At 32.2% G+C, this 26,067-nt stretch overlaps 1 protein-coding gene across 2 annotated transcripts in view; it reads right to left on the bottom strand.

Moving 5' to 3' along the window:
- Positions 1–26,067, bottom strand: part of PRKACB (protein kinase cAMP-activated catalytic subunit beta) — a 109,327-nt gene that overhangs the window by 54,288 nt on the left and 28,972 nt on the right. The window contains exon 1 of one of the 2 annotated variants that reach the window (XM_016146089.2): positions 5,698–6,072. The exons of the other annotated variant lie outside the window; for it this stretch is intronic. Within the exon in view, the coding sequence (XP_016001575.1) occupies positions 5,698–5,881 (184 nt within the window). The 5' untranslated portion in view covers positions 5,882–6,072. Of the gene's footprint in view, positions 1–5,697; positions 6,073–26,067 lie in introns of those variants that run through there. 2 annotated transcript variants of the gene reach the window in all.

Raw genomic sequence — 26,067 nt, 5'->3', positions numbered from 1 at the left:
GTGCAACAAGGTTACAAAAAAGATATTAAAGGTATAAAGACTAATAAGAAATAAAACTGCCATTATTAGCGGACGTTAGTCTATATGTAGAAAATTCTATGGAATCTACAAAGAAACTACCAGAACTAATGTTTACCAATATCATAATACAAGATCAATATACTAGAAACCAACAATCCAAAAATGAAATTAAGAGACAATTTCACTCACGATAGTATTAACGGAAATAAAATACTTAGAAACTAATTTAATAAACTTATTCACTAAAAAAATAGAAACTGCACAGAAATTAGAGAACATCTAAATAAATAAAGATATTTCATGTTTATGGATTGCATAACTCTATATTGTTAAGATGACAATTCCCCACAAGTTATCTACAGATTCAATACCATCTCTATTAAAACCCTAGCAGGATTTTATTCAGAAACTGACAAGTTGATGTCAAAATTTATATGGAAATGCAAAAGACCTAGGATAGCCAAAACAATTATGGAAAATAACAAAGTCGGAGGACTTATACTACTTGATTTCACAATTTATTTTAAAGTTACAGTAAACCAAAACAATGTGGTATTGGCATAGAGATAGACATATATAGATCACTGGGACAAAAGTGAGAATTCAGAAGTGAATCCTTATATTTATGACCAATTGATTTTTGACAAAGGTGCCAAGACAATTCAATGGAGAAACAAAGTATTTTCAACAAATGGTATGGTAAAAATTGAATGTCCATATGAGAAGGAAAAAAAAAAAAGGCCTTTGCTCCGTACCTCATACAATATTCACAAAATTTAACTCAACTAAAAGATTTCTAGATGAAAGCACAGAATAAAAATCTAACCTTAAGTTAAACAAAGATTTCTTAAGATATGGCACAAAAACTAAAATTCATAAAAGAAAAAAATGATAAACCTAACTTTATTAAAATTATGAACTTTTTAAATTATTATTATTAGTTTCAAGTATACAGTACATTGGTTAGACATTTATACAGTTTATTTACTCTATCTTCCTTCTGGCTCTACACATAGCCATTACCTTACTGCATTCCCTATTCTGTGCTCCCCATCCCCATGACCATCTATCAACTACTAATTTGTACTTCTTTAACCCTTCACCGCTTTCTCCCAGGCCCCACTTCCCTCATCTCAGTTGTTATCAGACTGCCCTCTACATTTGTGAGTCTGTTTTCAATTAGTTTGTTCTTTTTGTTCCTTAGATTCTGCATATCAGTGAAATCATATGGTATTTATCTTTCTCTGACTTATAAAATTACAAACTTTTGATCTTTAAGGACATATTTTAAGAAATTATGACAAGTCACAGAATGGGAGAAAATATTTGCAAATTAGGTATTTGATAAAGAATTTATGATCAGAATATATAAAAAATACTTTTTTAAGACTTGATAATACGACAAACACCCTCAGTTTTGAAATTGCGCAAAAAGGTTTGAAAATACATTTCCACAAAACAGATACACAGATGGCTTATAAGAACATGAAAATATGTTCAGCATCATCAATCATTAGGAAATACAAACTGAAAACCATAATGAAATACCAATTCACACATACCAGAATAGCTATAATCCAAAAGACTGATACCAAGTATTAACCCTGGTAGTGATTTAGAATGTAAAATGGTAAAACCACTTAGGAAAAACAAAATTAGAAGTTAAAAAGATAAACATAAACTTACCATATGACTCAAAAATTCTATTCCTAAGTATAGACTCAAGAGAAGTAAAAGCATATGTCCATCCAGACATATATACAAATGTTTACAGTAACATTATCAAAATAACCCAAAACTGAAAACAATGCTAATGTTCATCAGCTGCTGAACTGATAAACAAAATGTGTTACATCCAAACAACATAGTATAATTCAACAATAAAAAAGAAGCAACTATGGATATGTTCTATAACATGGATGAACCTTGAAAACATTATTCTAAGCGCAAGAAGCTAGAAACAATAGATTATATATTGTATAACTCCATTGACATAAAATATCCAGAAAAGGAAATCTGTAGAGAGAGGAAACAGATCGTTTTGTCCAAGGTTGAGGTAAAAGTGGGTACTGATTGCAAAATGGTACAAAAGAACTTTCTGGAGTGATGAAAATGTTCTAAAACCAAATTGTGATGACTGCACAACTCTATAAATTTATTATTAAACTTATTAGTAATTGTACACTTATAATGAGTGAGTTCTATAGTATGTAAATTATATTTTGATTTTTAAAAATGTTGCCAAGTGCTTCTTTACCTAAGTGGAAACGGCTAGCTTGAAGCATATCTTCTTTGCTATGGGAAAAATCACTTCAGTAGACAACTTAATTATGCAAATATAAGGCTGATAGGCATCTATTATCTTGGGGAAATGATTTAACAAAACCCTTTGAAACTTGGTAAATGCTGTTCCTTCTCAATACCCTATGGTATTGTAATCAGATACATATGCTACTTACTGCTTTTCCAGACAATATCTTACTGTATCTTTAAAGTAAATTCCAGGTTTTCATATTTTCACATATTTATGTGTTATTCTCTTTTAATAATCTCTTCCTTCTCTGAATCTCAAAATTCTATTCTTCAATATTCTTGAAGTTCCCATCTTCTTTTTAGTGTTAAATTTTTCGTACACTAAACTCTCACAGTAAGCTACTTATGCATTTTAAGCAACCATTTCACAATGCCTTCAATAGTATGTTGTTTGTATGCTTGCTTTCCTACTCATACTTTTGAGAACTAGATTTTATTTTTTCCTTAGATTTGTTTATAGACTATGATATAGTAAATATTCAAAAAAGTTTGCCAAATAAGTAAAAACTGATTACTCTAAAGAATCTTATGGAATAGTTGCAGATGGAAAAAGTAGATAAAAATATAACGTAGGTCTTCTAGCTTAGAAGTTGCAATGATACAGATTCAGTAGATTAAGAAATAAGCATGGAAGTAAACTGTCTGAAAGACTGTATGACCTTTGGAAAGATAAAACTGACTAGATAAAGTGATCTGTTATAACCATTTTAGCTATCCAATTCTACCTTAAGAAATCCATATACAAAATTGCTCATTTTTTCAATGTAGTATTTAGATCTAAGATTCACTAATGTGGATTTATATCTGCCAGAGAAATAGCTTGCCAATTTATGGGAAAGGAGAATAGGCAAAGTATTTGGCGGTATTCACCTAATCAGTCCTTTAAATGTTCTAATTAGACATTCATTAAGCATACAAAGTCCAAGATTTAAATGTGCAAAAATTCCTCAAATTCATCATTTTATTACTTAATACATCATTTATGATCAAAGAAATATTAAAAGCTAAGCATAATAAATTTTCTATAAAAAAGAATTCAATGAATTTTAATACTCCCATTCATTTTGAGTCACAACTAAAAGCAGAATTCCTCCATGTTTTTCTTTTGAACTTCATGTACTTATATGTGCATGGAATCAGCTGTTAAATATTTATGTTATCAAACAGGAATTCCTGTTACTTAATTTAGTAGCAAAAGATGAAACACACTTAAGGCACCTAGAAACCACGATGTGGCCTTTATTCCTCATTTCTTCCTATATTTAATGTCACTCAAGAAGAAACTTGAAGTAAAACTTGTCACATTTCATACATGCCTAAACTGGTTATTAATCTTTACTCAATAGTTCATGAACCTAATTTTTTAAAAAAATTACATGTAGTTTCTGTGCTTAGTTGGTTTCTTAAAATAGCACTTTTGGACCAAGCACATTCAGAGTATTTATTATCAGAAGATATTACATTCCTTTTTCTTGTCAAACAAGTCATGCAAGTGAGCTGCTTTAAGTGGCACTGAAGAATGTGGTTTGTATAAAAACTTTAGTCAAAACTCATCCCATAACTCATTCTATAAATGAATAAAATTTTGTGTTTTCACCACAAAATAAACCCTGGAATTTTGCAATGATAGGATTCCTCCGTTTCTATTATGCCAGTGTTTTCTCCTGCGTATCAACAAATTCCGTAACAGGAAAAAAGAGCTACAAGTTTACCATATCATTATTAAATATATAAAATTGTATTATATTGTACTGAAAGAACACTTGATTAATGAACATTCAGTTACTATTTAAATATTTGTTATATTATGCCTATTATTTGCAGTTAAAAGGTTTATACCTAATTTTACTTTATGCCCAATGATCTTATTTATTTTGTGACATCGCTGTAAAGAAAAATGCAAACAGCATTTTATCAGTCTGTATTTTTCCAAAAGAAATCATGGCTCATGATATTATCTTCCATATCTAAATTCTGAAATGTGTTTCAGAAAACATCACAGGCCCCATACATGTTTAAAATGATGTGAGCATAGTTCAAACACAATTTTTAATTATTAAAAGCCCATGATATTCATTCAAGATACATTTATTAAACACCCACTATTTGGAGGAACAAGTACCAGTGAAACAGAAATTAGTTCAGTACTATCTTCATTCTTCATTGAAATTTTAATTAAAAGTCTTTAAAATGCATAAAAAAGATTTCCAAAAGGCCTTAGGAGATGACAATTTAACAGCATAAGGCAAATAGAATGAATAACAACATTTCTTGTATGATAAATTTTAATAATGTACTGTTATTTCAAAATTGATCAGTTTACTAACTTGATATTTAAGATTTCTCGTCTATCAACTTACTATATGGTAAAATGGCTTGAAGGTAAAAAAAAATCTGTATAAACCACAGAGTAAATTTTATAAACCACTTTTTTTTTTTTTTTAGATGAGTTTTCTTCCTTAACTGCTATGGAATATGTAAGCAGAAAGAGGCAAATCCCAGTGCTTTTTGATGATCAAAAAAACACACCAAAAAGGGCAAAAGTACTAAGAGTAATTCTATTGTCCCTTTAATCAGAGTGACAAAAATACCTGGGGGAGGATCCAAGGTGATATGTGGAATGGAGGCACTTGGTATTGTTTATATGTGAAATTTATCTTTTAAAATGCATGTCACCAAAAATAGTTACACATCACCATTTTAGCAAAGGAGGCAGTTAAGTCCAAACATTTTAACATTCCTGGAAAGAATGTGATACATGCATAAACAACTTTGCCCTCCTTTAACCATAATTATGAGTAAAATAAATATAATTATGAATGCTTTTGATTTTAAAATGTTACAACTTCATATAAACTAATCATACTATGCTTTTATATTAGAAACCCTGCCTGTAAAACTGAAATAACTTTCACATATGCATTTAAAAATAAAAGTTGGCAAACATAATAGAAATTTAATTAAAAATTCAAGTTTTGCCCCTTTCAACTTTTAAGGCTTATATATACAAGACATTTTTTAGAATAAACTGATCATTGTTTCTAAATTTTAGACATTTCACTTTTATATAAGAACAAAAAAATAAAAACAAAAAGACAGTAACACACACTAGAAAGGATGTAAAAAATTTGTATAAGTTTCCCACTGACATTCAACTTAAATAGCTGTAGATAACACAATGAACTGCATGGTTTGGCTCAATTTATAATCAAGTTTTGTAAAATTCTTTCAACTTCAACTTGCAAAACGTCCTGGTGCAAATCATAAAAAGACAAACAAAACATAGCTCTTTATGTTTGATCCTAAAACTCCAATTAGTATTTTAACTTCTAGTTATAATGTTATCATTAAAAAAAAACTTACTTGATCTGTCCCATAACGCAGTATGTTCAGAGAAATGAAGGCTGTCATTTTCCAGAGCTGTTTTCTGATCATGTGTAGTACCTTTAGAGTGTCTATGAAATAATCGGCTAGCAAAACCTTCCAACTTCTGAAGAGCAGTTGTACCTGTACACTGGTTACTGGATAGTTCTCTATAAGCTGCCATTTACGTGCATTTACACTTCAAAGTAACTAAAAATATTTTCAGAAGGAGCTCAACAACTTCTTACACAGAAGCTAAGAGCTATGCATGTGTCAAACTTCCTGTTTGCAGGGTATTCAAACCACTACTGCTGTTCTGTTTCCTGTTAATATAAAACAGCACATTACTGAGCCTTTCTAAGCAAAACTCTCCATCTCAACTAGAGGTGGGGATTTTAATGACTTGAAATATTGGCTTAAAAGGCTTTATGTTTAAGATTATTTTAATATCAATATACAAGGTTAACGAGAACATTAAATATAAAGCTTTATACATACAGAGAAGGCTAAAAAGTTTTTTTTTTTTTAAAGGAAAACTAGTTAAGTATGTTTTACAACCCTATGCCAACAACTAAGGCTAAACCATTCTACAAATATAATATGTTAAAAAGGTTATTTTTTTTTCTAGGAAGTCAGCTAATGTAAAGATTTTATAAATCCTTATAAGCAGTTAACTTTTCATCAAAAATTGGTATGGAATGGATATTACAAAACTCTCATAAAGCAAATTTATAACACATATATATTTTAACTAAGAAAAAAATCTGAACCAGCACTTAAAAAAAGAACTGAATGTTGCTAACTCATTGACTTAAATCTAACATATACAGGAACTATGAAAACTCAGTATGTCAGTATTGCTTATCAAACTTAGGATCTGCTGACAAGCGCTTATGAGCGATACATTTTAAAATTTTTAAATTTAAAAAATATGTATAAGATTTAAAATGATATAAAATCAACCACAGTAAGAAATTTCAATTGAGGGGAAAAAATTCCTTCTAGTTGAATGAGACATGTTAACTTTAAACTTAACAATCCTTGATTTAGGGGTCTTGCCTTACACATAGCTCCTTTGATTAAAAGTAAATAATATTTGTCATTTTCCATTTGCAGGAAAAAGTAACCTGTGACATATAACAATGATTTTCAGTACTTGCCTTTTTATACTAATTAAAAGTGAGAAGTTTGTGTGGCTTTCTCTTTGGAAGCTCTAAATAAGGGAAAGAAAATAAAAGAAAGGAGGAAGGAAGGAAGGAAGGAAGGAAGGAAGGAAGGAAGGAAGGAAGGAAGGGAGGGAGGGAGGGAGGGAGGGAGGGAGGGAGGGAGGGAGGGAGGGAGGGCGGGCGGGCGGGCCTTTAAAAAAATCAATCTAAAAAATATCTTAGTCCAAGTTTCTTGCCAGTCACTTGACAAACAGAATAAGAACAAAACTGTAATCAAATAAGAAACACCCACACGAAACACTGACTAATTCATTTTACCAAGTAATAGCTCGTTTTGTGTATGCTTTGTTTTGTGTAATATAATTAGTATCAATCTAAACAAACACACATTATCTATAAGACTAAACTTAAATGCACAGCTTTCTATATAAGTGTGTATGTAATAGATAATTTATTGCACACCTGATAGTGTTTTAACACAAAACGGACAGACATTGAACAAGTGTCTGCAGTCTTTAACAAATATCTACAGAGCCTGGACTGACTCTGTATGGGTAGAAGTGGATACAATTCCTGAATTCTCTGACTTGCTCTTTTGGGAGAAATTCTATTCACCCTCAAAGCTCACCATAAATGTCACCTCCTCCCTGAAGTTTCCCTCATGCTTCCCAGAAAAATAAACTGTTCTCTCCTGTTTCCACTGATTTCATAATTTAATGTTAAAATTTGCTGCTTATAAATGTATGTCTTGAATTGAATTACTCAGATTCAAAAATGCAATGCACCTATTAAATACTCAATAAATATATGCAGAAGTAGTCATTCATTTTTAACAAATTAAAGGTCTAAGTAGAATCATCACTTGAAAATATTTTAATTTTATTTGATAGGACTATAGTGGTTCATATATAAAAACAACAGTAATAGAAGTAATATCATCAAACTCCTTTAAATTCAGTTACTAAATTCTGTTCATTCTCTGAGTTTCATTTTTATTAGTGCAAATGTGAATTTCTAAAAATCACTTCTTGTTTTCCCTTCCAGGCATTCCTTTCAATCACTCATCTCTGACATTATTAATTTTCCCCAAATACTATACTCATGGTATTCCCTTGCCAACTGCATGAACTAATCCTAATATTTTAGCCCGACCATATTCATTTTTAACATGTCTAGATAGATTTATATCCATTGATGTTTGAGTTTATAGAACATTAATTATTAATTTTTTAAAAGCATAAACCTTACAAAATTACTATATAAAAAAAAGCTCCAATGAATGATTACCTAGAAAACTCTACATTTGAAATCTGTATATATATTTTTTCCAATAAAACTGTTTCTACTTGTTACAAAGTCCTTATAGAAAATAGAATCTTAGTCACAGAGCAATGTTTCTATATATGGTAATGTGACCAGGAAGCTGTTGCAATGAAAGTACTTAGGCAATTTGATTTTTATTAAAAAGAACTCTACTGGCATCTACTGCTAGAAAGAAACAACTACAGCTTTAACTAAAACTGAATTCCTTCATAATTCAAATTAATCTTAAGTATATTGCTTGTTGATATTTTTTTCAAAAATCTAAAATGTACTAATATGTCTAGCCAATATGTACCCAAATTTGCTACAATAGCATATCTTGTACTCTATTAATGGTTTCATTAATGTATGATAGAGAGTGATTAACTATTGAAGTCATTATTCATTCCACATTGATTTTAGAAATTATAACAATTTTTGAAGTTGAATTTCTTTCGATTGTCATGATACTACAAAATACTGGTTTCTTACATTTAATAATAGCAATGATACCTTACAATTACCAAGTACTTTACAACATACAAAGTGATTTCCATTGGGTCATGAGATCTTTACAGATGAAGTAAGCAGGGACGGTATTATCCTTATTTTAAAATGAGAAAACAAGCTTAAAAACATTGACTTGCCCAAAGTCACCTAGATCTTAAAATTCTTAGATTAGGGCTTCTTTATACTGCACGACAATGATTACCAAAAGAATCAAACTTTTTTTTTTCAAGTGCAGTACTTTTCAAACAAGGTGGGGAAGTGGAAATGAAAAGAAAAGTAGGACATGAGATTGGTTCCTGAATATACTGTCCAGAGTGTGATAATCTGCTACAAATGTTTTCGTTCAGATGGTCACCTAATAGCCATGCAATTTAACGGTTCACATTTATGTTTGAAATCATGTTGAGGCCAAACAGAACTATGTACTTTAGAGTTTGAAGGTTAAAGAAAAGAAAAACATGGAAGCATATTTGATACATAAATGATATATTTGCTCCACATGAAAGGCAAATGGTAAGACCATGACCCTTGCTATTTAAATAAAGCTTTCTGGATAACAGTTTTTTGCCTTTCCAAAAATGTTATAAATGAATTCGTACCTTTTATAAATGAATTAAACCTTTTACGACTGTCTTTTTTTCATTTAGGATAGTGTAGAAATTGAGGTTCATCCATGTTGTGCCTTTCAATAGTTCAGTCGTTTTTAATGCTGAATCCATTGTATGGATTTATCACAATTTATATATCCACTCACAATTGAATTGCCTTTGCACCTTTGTCCAATATCAATTAACCATAATAATGTGGGTCTATCCTGAACTCTATTCTGCTCCACTGATCTATCTATGTGTCAATTCCTTCATCAGTCCCATACTGTATTGATTACTGTAACTTTCTATTGTCTTAAATCTGATAGTGTGAATCTTCCAATATTTATTTTTTTTCCTAAATTGTTTTGGCTCTTATAATACCTTTCCACATAAATTTTAAAAGTTTGTATATGTCTATAAAAAAATCTTGCTGAGATTTTACTGAAATTGTGTTTATTGGAAAAATGGCATCTTAACTATGTTGTCTTTTAATCTATAATCATAGTCTTTTCATTTACTTGGGTCTTTGATTTATTTTTTCATTGTTTTATAGTTTCAGCATACAGACTATGCACTGTTTAGTTAGACTTATACTTAAATATTTATTTTTTAATGGGAGCTATTGTAAATAGCACTTTAAAATATTTATAATTGTTCATTGCTGGTATATAGAAACATATACTATATACTAGTATATACTTGTATATATTAACCTTGCATTCCATAACATTACTAAATTCCTTAGTTTTAGTAGTCTTTTTGTAAATTTTGGGGGATATTCTGTGTAAGTAATTATGTCATCTTTGAACAGAAGGTTTATTTTATTTCTTCCTTTTTAACCTCTGTCTTTTTTATTTTTCTCACACTGGCTAAGACTTCCAGTAACATGCTGAACAAGAGTGGTGAGAGTGAATATCCTTGCCTTATTCCCAGGCTTAGGAAGAAAGCATTCAGTTTTCATCATTAATTATGATATCAGTGGTACACAATTTTTGTAGATGCTCCTACTGAGATAAGTTTCCTTCTATTCCTAGTTATCTTAGAGTGATGTTAAATTTTATCTAATGCTTTTTCAGCATGTTAATATGATCATATGGTTTTACTTCTTTCATCTGATAATATGATGGATTACAGTTACTGATTTCTAATTATTGAACCAGCCTGGAATTCCCACAATAATTATCTCTTGCTCTTGTTGTAATGTTCTTTTTATATATTACTGAGTTCGATTTAATAATATTTTATTGATAATTTGTGTATAAGGTTACAAGAAATATTGTTTTGCAGTTTTATTTTCATGTACTGTCCGCATGATTTTGATAATAGGTTAAGGATGGCCTCATAAAATAAGTTGGGAAATATTTTTTTTTCCTTTTGTCTTCAATTTTCTGAAAGAGAGTAAGGAGAACTGGCATCAACATTTCTTCCTTAAAAATTTGGTAAAATTTGTCAGGAAAGCTATCTGGGCCAGGAGTTCTTCTTTGACAGGCTACAAATACTAATTCAGTTTCTTTAATAGATATAGTACTATTCAGTTAAATTTTGAGAAATTGTACTTTAATTCAGTTAAAAATATTTTCTAATTTCCATTAAGACTTTATGTTTGGCCATGGAATATTTAAAATGTGCTATTTAAATTTCCAAGTATTGAGGATTTTTCTGACATGTTTCTGTTATTGATCCCAGATTAATTCCATTATGGTCAGAAAACATATTTTATATGATTTTTAATTGTTTTAAATTTGTTAAGGTTTGACTTTTGATCACATATATGGTCGTTCATGGTCAATGTTCCATGTACATTTGAAAAGAGTGTCTTCTATTGTTGTTAAGTAGTGCATACTACAAATATCACTCTGCTATATCACTGCTTCATGTATTTTGAAGCTCTGTTACTAGATGTATATAAATTTAGGATTACTTTGTCTTCTCACTGAATTGACAGTTTTGGAATTATAAATGTCTCTCTTAATCCTGGCTAATTTTCCTTGTTTTGAAGTCAACTTTGTATGATATCAAAACAGCCACTATAGCTTTCATTTGATATGTTTACATGGTTTATCTCCCCAGTCCTTGTTCTTATCTATTCTTTTGTTTTTTAATGTAACTACTAGTATAACTGGACATAGGTCTATATTAGACTTTTTTTTTTGCATTTTTCCATACTTAAAAAATCATTAATGTTGCAAATATTTGAAGTGTAGAATTTGATATTTTGATAAATACAACTGTGAAATCATTACCACAATCAAGATAATGAACAAATCCACCCCCAAAAAATTTTTTCTCATGCCTCTTCCTTCTGTTATTCCAAATCCCCAGGCAACAGATACCTTGACAATATAAATAATTTGTATTTTTAAGACAATATAAAATGGAACTCAGTTTGTTCAACATTTCATGTTAGAACAGTTTTAGATTTATAGAAAAATTGCAGAGAGTTGCCATATGCCCAAAACAGTTTCCACTATTAACATCTTACATTAGTATGATAAATTTGTACAATTAATGAACCAATATTAACATATTATTGTAACTAAATCTATAGTTTTTTAGACTTTCTTAGCTTTTACCTAATGTCCTTTTCTGTTCTAGGATTCCATCCAGGATACCATATTGCATTTAGTACTCAGGTCTCCTTAGGCTATTCTTGGCTTGTGATGGTTTCTCAGGCTTTCCTCGTTTTGATCACCTTGACAATTTTGAGATGTATGCTGTAGGGTGTTTCTCAATTGGTACTTGTAGTTCCCCCCCCCCCCATAATTAGCTGGGGTTATGGGTTATGGGTTATTGAGAAGAGGATGACAGAAGACTGGCTCCCCCTAAATTGTGAAAAACTGTATTTTCATTTCGGTTGAAAATATTTTTATATTTCTCTTGAGATCGCTTTGATCCATGTGTTATTTAAAAGTGTGTTTTAAAAATTAATTTCCAAACATTGGGGGATTTTTCTAGATTACTTTATCAATTTCTAGTTTAATTCATTGTGGTCTATGAATATACTTTACATGAGCACTATCTTTTTTTAAACTTGTGAAGATATGGTTCAGGGCCCAGAATGTGATCTATCTGGGTGAATGTTCCACCTAAGTTAGAGAAGAATGTATATTCTGCTATTGTTAAATGGGATATTCTGTAAGTGTTAATTGATAGCAGTGTACAGATCATCTATATACTTAATGATTTTCTGCCTGCTTGATCTATTATTGAAAGAGGTGTTTTGAAATCTCCTCCTATATAGAGGATTTGTCTATTTCTCTTTTCAATGCTTTTGCCTCATGTGTTTTGACACTTTGTTAAGTACATGTTTTAGGATTGCTAACCCTTCTTGAAGAATTGACTACCAAATCATTATATGATGTCCCTTTTACCCCTTATAATTTGCATTGTTCTAAATCTCCATCTGAAATTAACATAGCTACTCCAGCTTCCTTTTGGTTACTGACAACACGGTGTATCTTTTGCCATCCTTTTCCTTTATACCTGATTATTTACTTAAAGTTGGTTTTTCACACACAACATGTAGTTGGGTCATACACACCCACACACACACACGAGTATATATTTTATCCATTGACAATTGCTGTTGATTTCAATTGGGATTTTATACTATTTACATTTAAAGTGACTATTGACAGATCAATATCCACCATGTTCCCAACTGTCTTCTACTTGTTGCATTTATTTTCCCTTTTCACCTATTTTTCTGCCTCTTCTGATTTTAACTGATATTTTATATGATTCTATTTAATCTCCTCTCTTAACATATCAATTATACTCCTCTTAAGAAATGTTTAGTGGTTGTCCTAGTGTTTACAATATACATTTTTAATTGATCTAAGTCCACCTTTAAATAGCACTATATTGCTTCACTCGTAGTACTGGTACCTTATGACAGAGTATTCCTAAATCCTGTCTTCTATTTCTGACACTCCTATCATTCATCTCATTTATCCATGTTTTATAAGCTCCTAGTATGCTTTATTATTACTTTACACAGCTATTTTTAAATCCATGATGAATAAAGTATTTTATTTTACCATTTCTTTTTTATTTAATGCTTTTCTTTTTGTTATGTATATCCAAATTTCTAACCTATATTGTTTTCCTTCTTCCTGAAGAACTTCTTTTATTATTTCTGGCAGGACAGATCTGCTGGCAATAAATACTCTTAGTTTTTGTTTAAGAGAACCTTAATTTGTCCTTATTTTTGAAAGATAATTCCACTGGATACAGAATTATAGGTTAGTGGATTTTTGTCTTTCAACATCTAAATATTTTATTCCATTCTCTTCTTGCTTGCAATGGTGGTGAGAAGTCTACCATAATTCTTATTCTGTTCCTCTAAAGGTTTTTTCCTTCCCCTCTCCCTCTGGCTTCTTTCAAGATTTTCTGTTTTTGATTTTCCTCAGTTTGAATATGATGTGCTTGGGTTATTTTTAAAATTTATTTTGCTTAGAACTTTCTAAGCTTCCTGGTTGGTTTTCTATGTTTTTCTCTATTTCCTCTTTTTTAATGTTTTGTATCTCAGCTCTGGATTTTTTCTTTGTGGTTACTATGAGGTTTGTATAAAATGTCTCATAGATAAAATAGTATTTTTCCTCTGAAAGCACCTTATCTTCATTTGCCTATACAAGTTCCATAGTTTTCCTTCTCTTTTATGTGTTTGTTATCACAAATTATCTTTTTATGTTGTGCACTCATTACCAAATTGTAGTGAATAGTTACTTTAAATGCTCTTTCACTTTAACCTTTATTTTATAATTAACACACTATTCTGATATAGAGTTGTATTTTCTGTTTCTGTCTGTCACCTTACGCGAAGTTTCGTGTACTTCTTTTTGTTTCAAGTAGAAGAACTCCTTTTAACATTTCTTGAAATGCAGTTCTTGTGCGGTAAATTACCTCAGCTTTTGTTTGTCTGGCTGAAAGCCTTTATTTCTCCTTCATATTTAAATGATAACTTTGCTAGATACAGCATTTTTGGTTGGTGGTTTCTACCTTCCTATATTTGAACATATCATTCCATTTTCTCCTGGCCTACAGTTTCTGCTGAGAAATCTGATAACAGCCTGATAGAATTTCCTTTGTAGATTACTGTCTTTTTTCCCCCTCTGGCTTTCTTGAGAATTCTCTTTACCATTAACTTTTGACAGTTTTAATACGTGTGCTGGATAAGGTCTTTTTACACAGAGATAAATAGGTGTTCTGTTAGCTTCTTGTACTTGTATGTCCAACTCCTTCCTTAGTAAACATTTAGTAACTTCTCATCAATTATTTCTTTGAATAAGTTTTTGTTCACTTCTTCCTCTCTTCTCCTTCTGGAATACCCATTTTCCTTGTGTTGCCTTTTTTAATGGATTCAGACACTTCTCTTAAATTTTTTTTTTTAAATTGTACTTCTCTCTCCTCTTCCACCTGAATCTTTTCTAGTTTTCTATCTTTGAGCTTGGTAATTCTCTCTTTCATATGGTCTGCTGTTTTCCAATGCTTTCTAATGAATTCTTCATCTCATTTACTGAGTTCTTTGGCTCCAGAATTTGATTGGTTATTTTTTACAGTTTCAATCTCTTTGATAAAGTACTCCTTCTGTTCATTAATTTTAGTCCTGAGCTCACTGAACTGCCTGTTTGAGTTTTCCTGAATCTCAATGAGTTTCTTCATGATTACTATTTTGAATTCTCTATCATGTAGATTATAGTCTTCCATGACGTTGAGTTTGACTTATAGAGAATTGTCATTTTTTTTGTGTGTTACCATGTTACCTTGGTTATTCATGGTGCCTGATGAGTCATTTGTCTGCTGGTACATTTGAAGTAGTGAACACTTCTTATGTAGGTACTGTTTTGATTTTAAAAATTCAGCAGATTGATAATTAGCAGGGTTTTTTTTTGTTCTCCAGTAGATGGTGCTATAGTGTAAGTTTTTGCTTTTCTCTTTCTCTGGGGTCTTTGTGGGAGAGGTTCCTCTGTGGTTGTGGAAGTCACTACCTGGGCAACCAGGGTGATGTCCAAGTTGCCTAGTGTCAACCACTGTTGGCAGGGAAATGTGGCAGATGGTTGGAGAGTAGGGTTCACAAGCTAGCTTTGCCGTAGATGTGTCTTCTGCTACCAGGCTCTTTGGTGATGTGACCACTGCCATAAACAGGGGAGGGAGCTGGATTCTTGGGTGCTGATGCTGCTGATGCCCTTTACCACCCACTGGGCCAGGGTGTGGAGGCCACTCCCTGATTCCTCCACCACTACCACACCCACAGGGTTGCTGACTCAGCTGTGGCAGCCAGGGAACTGGGGCAGTATGAACTATTCCTGTCCTTCACCTACCCTGCTTCCCCCATTTTCAGATGCACCAATGTGTAGATCCCTCAGGCATCCTGGTGTGTTGGGCAGAGGAATCTTTGTGGGGTTACAGATGACCAACTAGTCGTAGATTTGAGGAGAGATACAAAGGGGTTGTTTCACTCTGCCTAATGCTGCCATCACGCCAATATTACTTTTCTTAAATAGTTTTGATTTGAAGAGGATACTGTAGATGGGAAGAACTGTAGAGACTGAGATTCGAGTTAGTTACTTCTATGACTTAACTGGTTCCTTTAACACTGAATATTTTAAAGAACCTAGGATTTATTAGGCTTACTGATAGATGGGTTTATGATACTTTTTAACTAACCAGTTACTTCTGCAATCCTTGGTTTCCATTTCTGCAAAACAGGATCATTAACACCTCCCCTGATTATATCACTGGTTTTATGTGTGTCTCAAATAAGATGATATAAGTAAAATTGCTTTATAAATTATCAATATTATAGAAATGCAGACTGGTATTACATTAACAAATCCGGTTAATAACTATGTGGCTATTATTTATTTAAATTGGATTAAAGAAAATCAAAGTATACTACAATATTGTTTTTTAAAGTCTAAAACTGAAAGCATCCAAACATTAGAACTGTTCAAATAAGATTTTTAAAAAAACTGTTCTGATGTAATATTTGAGTGTGTCTATGAGAAAGTGGTGTATATGCTATAACAGTTAATTTATGCAATTTTGACATAATGCTATTGATCTAAATGGACAGTTCCAGTGACATCAAATAATAGTTCTCTTAAAATATGAAAGGTGTCAGTTCTGTGTCCAATACTGTATAATACATCCTGTCTGTCAAGATACTTTTTAAAACTGTGCTTTTTAACAGGTAAGGAACTTTATTATGGAATATTATGCATTAATTTTAATATAAAATAGTTTAGATTCTGAACAGTTCTGAGCAAAAGTCTTTTTTGGGACATAATGCAAAACTGTGCAAATCGGTTTTATTTAAATAAAAAGTTCCCATTGAACACACTACAGAAAATATTACATTTTATTCAAACCTAAAATGTATTCACTGGAAGTACTTTAAAAAAAAACTAGTAAATCTTCAGACAGGGAAATAGTCAATACAAGCAATTCAATGTGTTATTAAAATAACTTTTCAAAAGTCAAATATAATAGGAAGTAAAAACTAAATTTGCCATGAATAGCTATAAATATAAGAAAAAGAAAAAAACTACAACATTCTTGTTTATATTATAGTCAGATAGTAAACAAGTTTGGTAATATACTAGGAAAAAACAGTTATTGAAAATGATTAATTGTTCTGAACCAATGCTGTTTACTTAATTAAGTATAACTAGTAGTAATACTAGCAGGTAAATTAACTTTATTCTTTTCTGGAAAGATAATTTTTAAAAGAATACTGATACAGTTGAGTATATCTCCTGCAGAATTTCATAGAACAGCATTTTATTTTCCGTTTTTATTCTTCCTTCCAACAAATAAAAGCTTTAGAACACCTAATTTTATGCCTTACGGATACTTTGAAGGGACAGGAGAAAATTAGATGCTTATTAATGGTATGTTTAAACCACTGATGTACCTGTTTTTCATATTTTGATAGATTGATATTTTCTAATTATGAAACTTAGCAGTTTATTCTACTCTTCAGTCTTCCTCCCTTTTATATCTTCACCTCATGTGCAAATGTACACATTCTATATTATATCTCACATGATGTACATAGTAGAATTTATTCCATTTCTCTACATTCACTCAAATAGGACATATTGGTCATGTCTTGAATTAGTAAGATTCTACTAGTGAATATTTATTTTTTAGAAGAATGGTATATTCATTTCCAAAATAGAATTAGCTTTGTTATCTTTTCAGAAAATGTTTTTGGTATTGGTGAAATGCACTCATTTAGAGGCTTGATTGAAGTAAGTTCCAAAGAACTTAACACATTCCAATGAATGTTTTTTTTTCATCTAATCAACAAAGAAATAAAGAATATATAGCCACCCAAAAATATGTACTGTGCATCTACAATGCATTGACTTATAAAGAATATAAAATTATGTAAGCATAATTACCCAAGGGAATTAAAAATCAAGCAAAATCTAGTAAATTTACCATGTGTAAAAATCAAAATTTATATGATAAAAATAAATACATAACTGTGGAAGAGAGGCAACTTTTTTTACAGAGTTAACCTTTTGTGGCTTAAGATAACATTTACTTAACAAAATAACCCTTCTGATATACTAACCCCAAAATGTTTGTGAATACTTCTTAACCACACTAAGGAACTCCAGCCACTTGATCTATAAGAAGACACCACAGCAAATATAAAATGTGTGGCATTTTAGAATTCTAACATCCCTATTAGTATTTCTTTAAAAGGGACTTTAAAAGGCTAAAGGGGCTTTAAAATACCAAAAGACCATAAAGAGTAGAAAGGGGAGTTCAGTGTATACTAGGTATTAAGGAAACTGAAATGGAATACGTGAAAATTCAGTAGGTTCTTCGAGGAGAGGTAGAATTTACAAAGAACAGAAAAAGTAACAAGAGCAATTCAAAAAGGTAAAACTATATGAATGAAGGCTTAGAGGTAAGAATAAGTATGACATACTCTATTCTCACCTTTCACTCTCCTTTTCTGATTAAGAAATGTGAAGAAGAAAATAAAAGAAGATATGACAGAAAGAGCTTGCAGGGAGAAGGCTACTCTGTACAGAGTAGTCTATAAATATATGAGAAATGTAACTTTTCTTTGAGTTATCAAGAACTGAAACATAAAGAAAAGGAGCAAGTCAAGGAATGATGGAAGAAGAGTCTAACAAGCAGAAAGATTAAAGACACTGAGAAAGGAATGAGGCGGAAACAATATGACTACTGGACAGAGAATGGATTGGAAATGATCTGTGTAGCTTTAGGGTAAGAATGGAAGCAGAGAAAATAGTTGAAACGACTGTACCGGTCCAGGCAAGAGATGGTGGCCACTTGAACTGAGATCATGCCAGGAGAGAGATAAATGGACCGATTTATATATTTTAAAGAAACAGGGAGATTTGCTGATAGATTGAACCTAGAAAATGAATAAAAGAAAGTTATCAAACATAATACCAAAGTTTTTGGCTTGACCCTCTGGGTAAACTGTAATGCCAATAACTAAGAGGGGGAAGGGTAGAAAAAGAAAAGGTTGGAAGGATGTTGTAATAAGGAAAGATTTTGTTGGACATTTATTAGACATCAAATGAGAGATTTCTGAAAGAAAGTTGGATATGAGTCTGGAACACATCGCTGCATTCTAAATTTTATTTTAATTATATGCATATTTGTTATCAACTGTTTTATATTAACTCTTGTCCAAAAGAAAAATAAATGGCTTAAATTTACTCTGAATATTAAATAAATCCTGTCAATGGTGACTAAGAGTCCGATATGCATACCAAAGTTCACAGTCTCTCTCTGTACTTCCTCTTTTCTCCAAACTCCCAATCTTTTAGTACTGACTCTTATTATATTTGTCATATTACTAAAACCCAATCATATTTCTAAAACACAATCCTATGTCATTGCAAAGAATAACAAACTCAAGTAACTTCCCATAGCCTACAAAGTCCAAACCCTTAGCACAATAACCAAGGACATTTACCAACCTTAAACAGGCCTCCGTTTAGCTCCATTTTACCAATTCATATCTCAAATAATAATAATAATACTAACTTAACTGCCATTTCTTTAGTACAACATGCCCTTTATTAACTCTATGCTTTTGTACATACGATCTCTCATTTTGGTTCAAAACCATACTTAAAAGTTAAACAACAGATTTGTGATAGGCAATATGCCCCTTTCCCCCATTTGTTACATCTATTCCCTGGAACCTGTAAATATGTTACAATACACGGCTAAAGGGATTTTACAGAAGTAATTAAGGTTACTAATTAATGACCTTAAAATAGATTCTTGTGGATTATCTAGGCATGCACAATCTAATTATATGAGCTCTTAAAAACACAGAACCTTCTCCAGCTTGAAGTGGAAGAGAGCCAGGGCAGGAAGTTGTCAGATTCCAAGTATGAAAAGGATTCTGCACACCAATGCTGGCCCTGAGATTCTAGAGTCCCTGTGTAAGTCCAGAGTGACGCCTCTAATTGTTTAGGGCAGCCCCTAAATGACAACCAGTAAGGAAACAGAGACCTCAGTCCTATAACCACAATGAACTGGATTCTGCCATAAAAATGAATGAGGCTGAAAGTAGATTCGTCCCCAGAAACTACAGATAAGAGCCTGCCAGAATTCTGACCTGCAGAATCGTGGGATAATGAAGAGGTGTTGTTTTAAACCACTAAATTTTTGGTAATTTGTTATGGCAGTAATAGAAAGCTAACATGTCTTAAATGTATTAAAATGACAAGGGTGGGAAAAGTGGGATTCTATTTTCAGAGTAATAAAATGTATGAAATATGAAATTTCTAATCATGGTTGATACAGGTACTCTCTCCCTCTAGCTCTTATATCCCTTTATATTGATAACAACCTTCTCATTTAATCATTACTAACTCACTAGCTAAAATTATGTCCAGTCAGCTCAATATCTAAATCTCCACAGAGGGACTTTCTACACACCTAAAAGAAAAGGGAAGAAGATGAAACATATTCCTTCAACTCCCATTACCATTACACAGTGCAGATAACAGCAAACTCCAGGCCTCAGGTATCTGACTGCCAGCATAGTAGGTCTGTTACAAATTAGGGAGGTAAACATATTGGGCTATAGGCTCAGATAGCAACAATGCAAATGCCCACCAAGAAAAATACAGTTTACGTTCACCTGGAATTACCATGAAAGAAGCCTGGTCTTCTCCATCGAAACACAAATGCTTGAAAACCTTATCCTTCAGGTGATGTGAGTGAGACACAGCATTCTGGATATGAAAGGCAATACACTAGCACTAAAATAAAATGTAAGAAAGTGCAAATAAACCAGTAGTCATAAATCAGGCAAAAAAGTTCCATTTATGTGTGAAAAATAATACAAATGGAGTCAAGGCAAAATGGAGTCGAAGCTGCCATCCCAGAGGAATTGCCTTGCATGTCTTACTCCTTTAGAATATCTGAACTGGGCAAAATAGCTTTTGAACTGGGCCGAAGCAATGTTGCATTTCAAACAGCTATTTGCAGAGCTAACAGGAAAGCAGACATTTTGACTACTAGACTGAAAAAGACCTTTAGAATTAGCACCACCATTTATAGCTGAAGAATAACTTAAGCTTATTTCTAACTACAGAAACTCCTTCCTTAACATCCATAAAAATTTCTTCCTTCTATTCATGTAATTATTTCCCTTCCCATTTTCAAGCATTCAATGCTTGAATTAATTTTTTTAGAGATACCATAGCTTTCTTATGAGATACTTTTAGGTTTCTTAAGTCAAAGATGAGCCACAGACATAAGGCCTATATTAAGCTGCAGTATAACCCATATGTTTCTACTTTAGGAAGCTATGCATTTCCACTCTCTTCAATTTCTCTAATTTAATTTAATATTGGATATAAAACTTACTGTCTAGAATATTTTAGAACCATTAACCTATAAAATATATAAGAATATATAATATATTTTTAATGTAAGATCGATGACAATGCTAACTTATGTTAGGCACTGTTCTAAGGATTATATCTAAAGTAACACATTTATTCTTCACGTTGACCTACCTTTAAGATGTGTATTATTATCTCATTTTCCAGAGACCAGAGGCATAGAGAAATAAGTATAAAGGTCACAAAATTGCAATATTCTATATTCCTTCTCTCTCCCTCTCCCCAAGAAGTATATCATACTTATTTTAAATGAATTATATTTTCAATTAAGCCTTTATCAAAATCTTTTTTGAATAAAAGAAACAAAGTGAAGAGTATAAAGTACTCAGATTTCACTAACATGCATATGGTTTCTTTTTTTTACTTTGGAGCTCTAAAAAATTATTATTGAACCCAACATTAATTTCTCTTTAAGAACTGAGTAGTCTTACTAGTTCTTACTAGTGATTTTTGATATAGGACATCACTTGTAAAATTCTTAATCTTTTAGCAGGAAATGATATGAGTCATCTCGTGCAGAGTTCTTAATCTTTTTAGTAAACCTAGTTAAGTTTTCTTCCTTCCTTTCTTGAGGAGAAAGGCCCTCTCCCTCAAATCCTGATAATTGCCCAGAAACTGGTGACTCAGATCTTCTGGCTATTGATAAGGTTAACTGGCCCATTGTTAGCAGAAATAGTGTTAGGCCAGACAGGGCCCTTAGAGTTTGAGAGGGGAGGGGACTTTAGACTAAAGGTTTGTTTTACTCTTTAAGAAATATATTAACCAAGCCTGTTTCCCTTTACTTGCTTAATAGGCAAATCAATAATAGAAATTAATAGGTATATGATTTAAATTACAAGTTTGAATCTTCTTTTCCTTGTATAGGGACTGAGGTGGCACTTCAGGAGGAAATCCAAGACCCCACCCTGACTGAGGCAGAAAGGGAAAAAGTCTCATGAAACCCCAGTAAGCAGAGATAATGACCCAACTCAGCAGGAAGGAGAGAAGAGACTTCCCATCCCTCAACATTCATATTCATAATAAGGTTCATTGCTCTTAGAAAAGTTAGGAAAGTTAGTTATGGGGTTTCGGGTTTGCCTGCAAAGATACCAAGGTGATCTCATCCTATAAGAGGTCTGTCCTAAACCACCCACAATTAAGCAAGCCAGAAGGCATTTTTAGGTTAAAAGTAACTTCCACAAAGAAACAAGTAAGTGGAGTAGATACCAGTTTAGGCCAGTCATTCGCACCTGCTCAATGAAGACCCGAACAACCTTCAACTCACATGAGCCTCATTATACCATCAGTATAATACAAGGCGTATGCCCAGAAGTTCATTAATATCATTTTAACAGACTGGATTCTGGGAACGAACAAGCGCAGAAAGCAAATGATGAGTCACTGAGTCCTGTCAATCTTAACTGGCAATCAAGGAAACCCACCCCTCTAAGAAAAACAGCCACCCACAGCAAACAGGAATAAAAACCCCAAATACTTTGTTACCAGGCCTTTTGAGCCACACTTTTCTTGCGCAGGCCTGTTTCCATGTCTGGAAGTGTACTTTCCCTTCTAATAAAGCTTTTCTTTTCTTCTCTATTTCGGTGTCTTGCTCAATCCTTTGTTCGAGATATCAAGAACCTGGACAATACACTGGGAGAGGATCCCCACCCTTCAGCAACAATTTCAGTTACTTTCATTTCTATATCACTCTCCAAATAATTTACTTATTGTGACTGTGATACTAAAAACCTCAATATAGGTTTAACATTAAGTAATATCTGAAGAAACTTTAGTATTATGGAAAAGCCAAAGGTAGGTATAACTGCATACTGTTGGAAGAAAAAACCGCATACATCATCATGTGGTGTCCTATTCAATAAACTCTAGCACATTTTGGAACTGAGAAACAAATATAAGCTAAGGCATTAGAACTATATTACAGCTTAAACTGATCCCATTTGAAATGTCCCAGGCCCCAAAATGAATATCTGGTGTCATCCATGACAGAAAGTTAGGTGACACTTTGTTCATATCACTAGAAGATACGAAGCCAGAACGTGGCAGAATGGGGCCATTTAGGCTTCATATACAAATATCTTTTATTATCATTATCTTAGGTTTAAGCAGTATACAAAACCCACGATTTTAGATTCCTATGCAAATAATTTTATGCACTAGAGATATGCAAGAGTATTTTTTATACAAATGAAACAAAATTCCCACATACCGCACAGTAGAAACAGCCCCGTCCTCCCTGAAAAATCTTCCCTGTGTACACAGCCCTATAAAAAAATGCAGTCCTCCAAAATCCCTCATATCATTCCAATATCCCATTTATATTAACTAAAAATTTAATGAAGAATTACTAGTAAATGTTTTATTATGTAATATATTTAATTTCATAAGTTCAAGTATAATTATAATAGCAAAGTGAAATCTTTTGTAAACTTTCATGTAACTTCAAAGAAACAATTGTTTTTATACTGGGTCATTAAAATGGGGTTTAAAATGGGGTCTTTAAAATGGCATCTTTTATATTGGGTCTTTAAAATGGCATCTTTAAAATAGGGCCATTAAAATGGTTTAATATATAACGGATTAACCTGACACAGTGGAAGTATAAAGAGTTTTATGGAAAGGGTGCCCCACTTGCAATGACAGGGAAAATGCGACTATGTCCTATGGACCCCAGAAAAAGGAGTATGGGCACGGAAGTTATAAAGGCAGGCCAGAGGAGAGGCATTCCCTCAAAAAGAGGACTGAAATCCAAGGTCCAAGTCAGGTTTACTGAGAAGCTAATATTTCAGGAAACCTCAGGTGTAGGGCAGGGCGTGGGGTGTTCCCCAACACCCTGAGCATTGTATGCACAAGGATATATGCTTTTGTAAGATTTGCAATTTAACTACAATTGGTTAAAACTACTGTTTCTTTTTCATTCCAACTTCCCCTCCTCCTTACTCCCCATTGTCTCAGGTGATAATGAAGTGGCCTCAGGTTTTTAGAGATTTTTGCTAAGGGAAAACTGAGATGGTAATATACCCTTTTAGCTGCAATTGGGAAGAAACTGGAATTTTTCCATAAAAAAGAAGTTACAGACTCCTGATTTTAACATATATGAAAAGTACCTCCTTTTCTCATCTTTAAGTTTATATGTTAAAAAAACAAGATAAAATTTATATAAAAACATAACGGAATATGAGATGAAAAAGCTATGAAATCAACAAAAATCATTCTAATTTAGAAAAATGGATCACCACTAAAACTTTCTAGATTATACAAAAGCACTAAATTATTTTTTAAAATTCTAAAGAAAAATAACAAATATACATTTTGTTTCATAACAAAATTAACAAAGAGAATATGCACGTGTTAGAAAGATTTTTAAATCCTTGATTTGACACAAAATATTAACACTGACAGATACATAACTAATACCTAGTACAAGAAAGACATTAGAGACAAAATGATTAATTGTTAATTCAAAAATTACTTAAGTTTAATTATTGCCTAGAAAACCTGAAATGTCCTGAAATCTTATAGCTCATGCATGAAAGGAATTTGTCAGCCATCACAGAAAACAGATGTGAGAACCTGAGGATAGAACTGAAAATGGTAGACCTCGTTACTCTATTTCATTGAATCTAAGCCTTTCAATTGTAACAATGATTTTTTGTACCACTTATAAAGATAAAAGGGGGAAAAAGTGCAGCAATCAGACTATAATGCTTTATTAGTTACAATTCTTATTTTTCTAAGAACTATTTTAGACTTATTTAATCATAACTTCCTATCTTATATCACTTGTGCACACATAAATAACAAAATACAAACAAAAATTTGGGTAAAGAAGTCCTAAAACTCCTTCATATTCAGAGTCTGACTCAGGAATCATTTTTGACTCAGCTATTATTGCATCCTTTATGACATTAAGAATATTGTTGATGCAGCATTTCTTGAAGTGTTCTACTACCATCTCCCAGATTTACTCCCAAGCTGCCAATATCCATTTTAATGTTTGTGTATGTAGAGACAATAACAATTATGTCACGAGTACTGCCTAGCTGACAGAAACTATAAGATGCCACCAAGCTGAGAAAGCATCCTGATTTCAGAGACACTAAAATGTGAAAAACATGTTAGAATTGATTAAATTTATGATCATACTTAAGTATCCACTTGAAAAATGTTTGCTTTCTGTCCTTGTTAATTTTGGATTCTGATGAAATCTCAGTACCCATGGAAGGGATATTTTTACTAATGAGACATTAACAACGAACCCCTTGAACTGGAATCTAAGAGTCCCACCTAGATATTCTGGTCTCCTCACTGCACTGAAATAACTGGCAAAAAGGGAGAACTAATGTTTTTGTTTGGGTGAGTAATCCTGATTATAAGACATAGGTTCTTGTTACAAAATGCAGGCAGGGAAGAAGAGGACTAATACCTAGGAGATTTGTGGACTATCTTCTTGTCACTTCCATATTGAGTGATGAAAAACAAGGTTACTTCAGCAATTCAATATAAGCAGCACTTCCAAGGTCTCAATAACTTAAGAATGATGGTCTGAACTACTATCCTGACCTAGAAACCCTTCTAGTTTATATGCTGGCCAAGCCAACAAAGAATAAGCATTGGAGAGGTTATATGTATAAAACCAGTTTCCAGATAGAACTACAAGGACTGTAGCAGCCACCCATAATACCTTGCTCTGCTATATGTGTGAGTATGCGTGTGTGTGTGTGTGTATACATATATCGATTTCCTCCTTCCCAGTAACAATAGTGGTAATTAATTTTATAATTTAGCACCAGAGCAGCAAAATATCACTATATATTATGGCTAAATGAGATGAGTATCATTTGGATTGATCCAAGGACTGATGGAATTTTGGGTCTC

This window comes from Rousettus aegyptiacus, unplaced genomic scaffold, assembly GCF_014176215.1.
Source record: "Rousettus aegyptiacus isolate mRouAeg1 unplaced genomic scaffold, mRouAeg1.p scaffold_m13_p_1, whole genome shotgun sequence".
In the NCBI taxonomy this organism is placed as follows: Eukaryota; Metazoa; Chordata; class Mammalia; order Chiroptera; family Pteropodidae; genus Rousettus; species Rousettus aegyptiacus.
The sequence above is the reverse complement of the archived record's forward strand: the minus strand, read 5'-3'. Positions and strand labels throughout refer to the sequence as shown.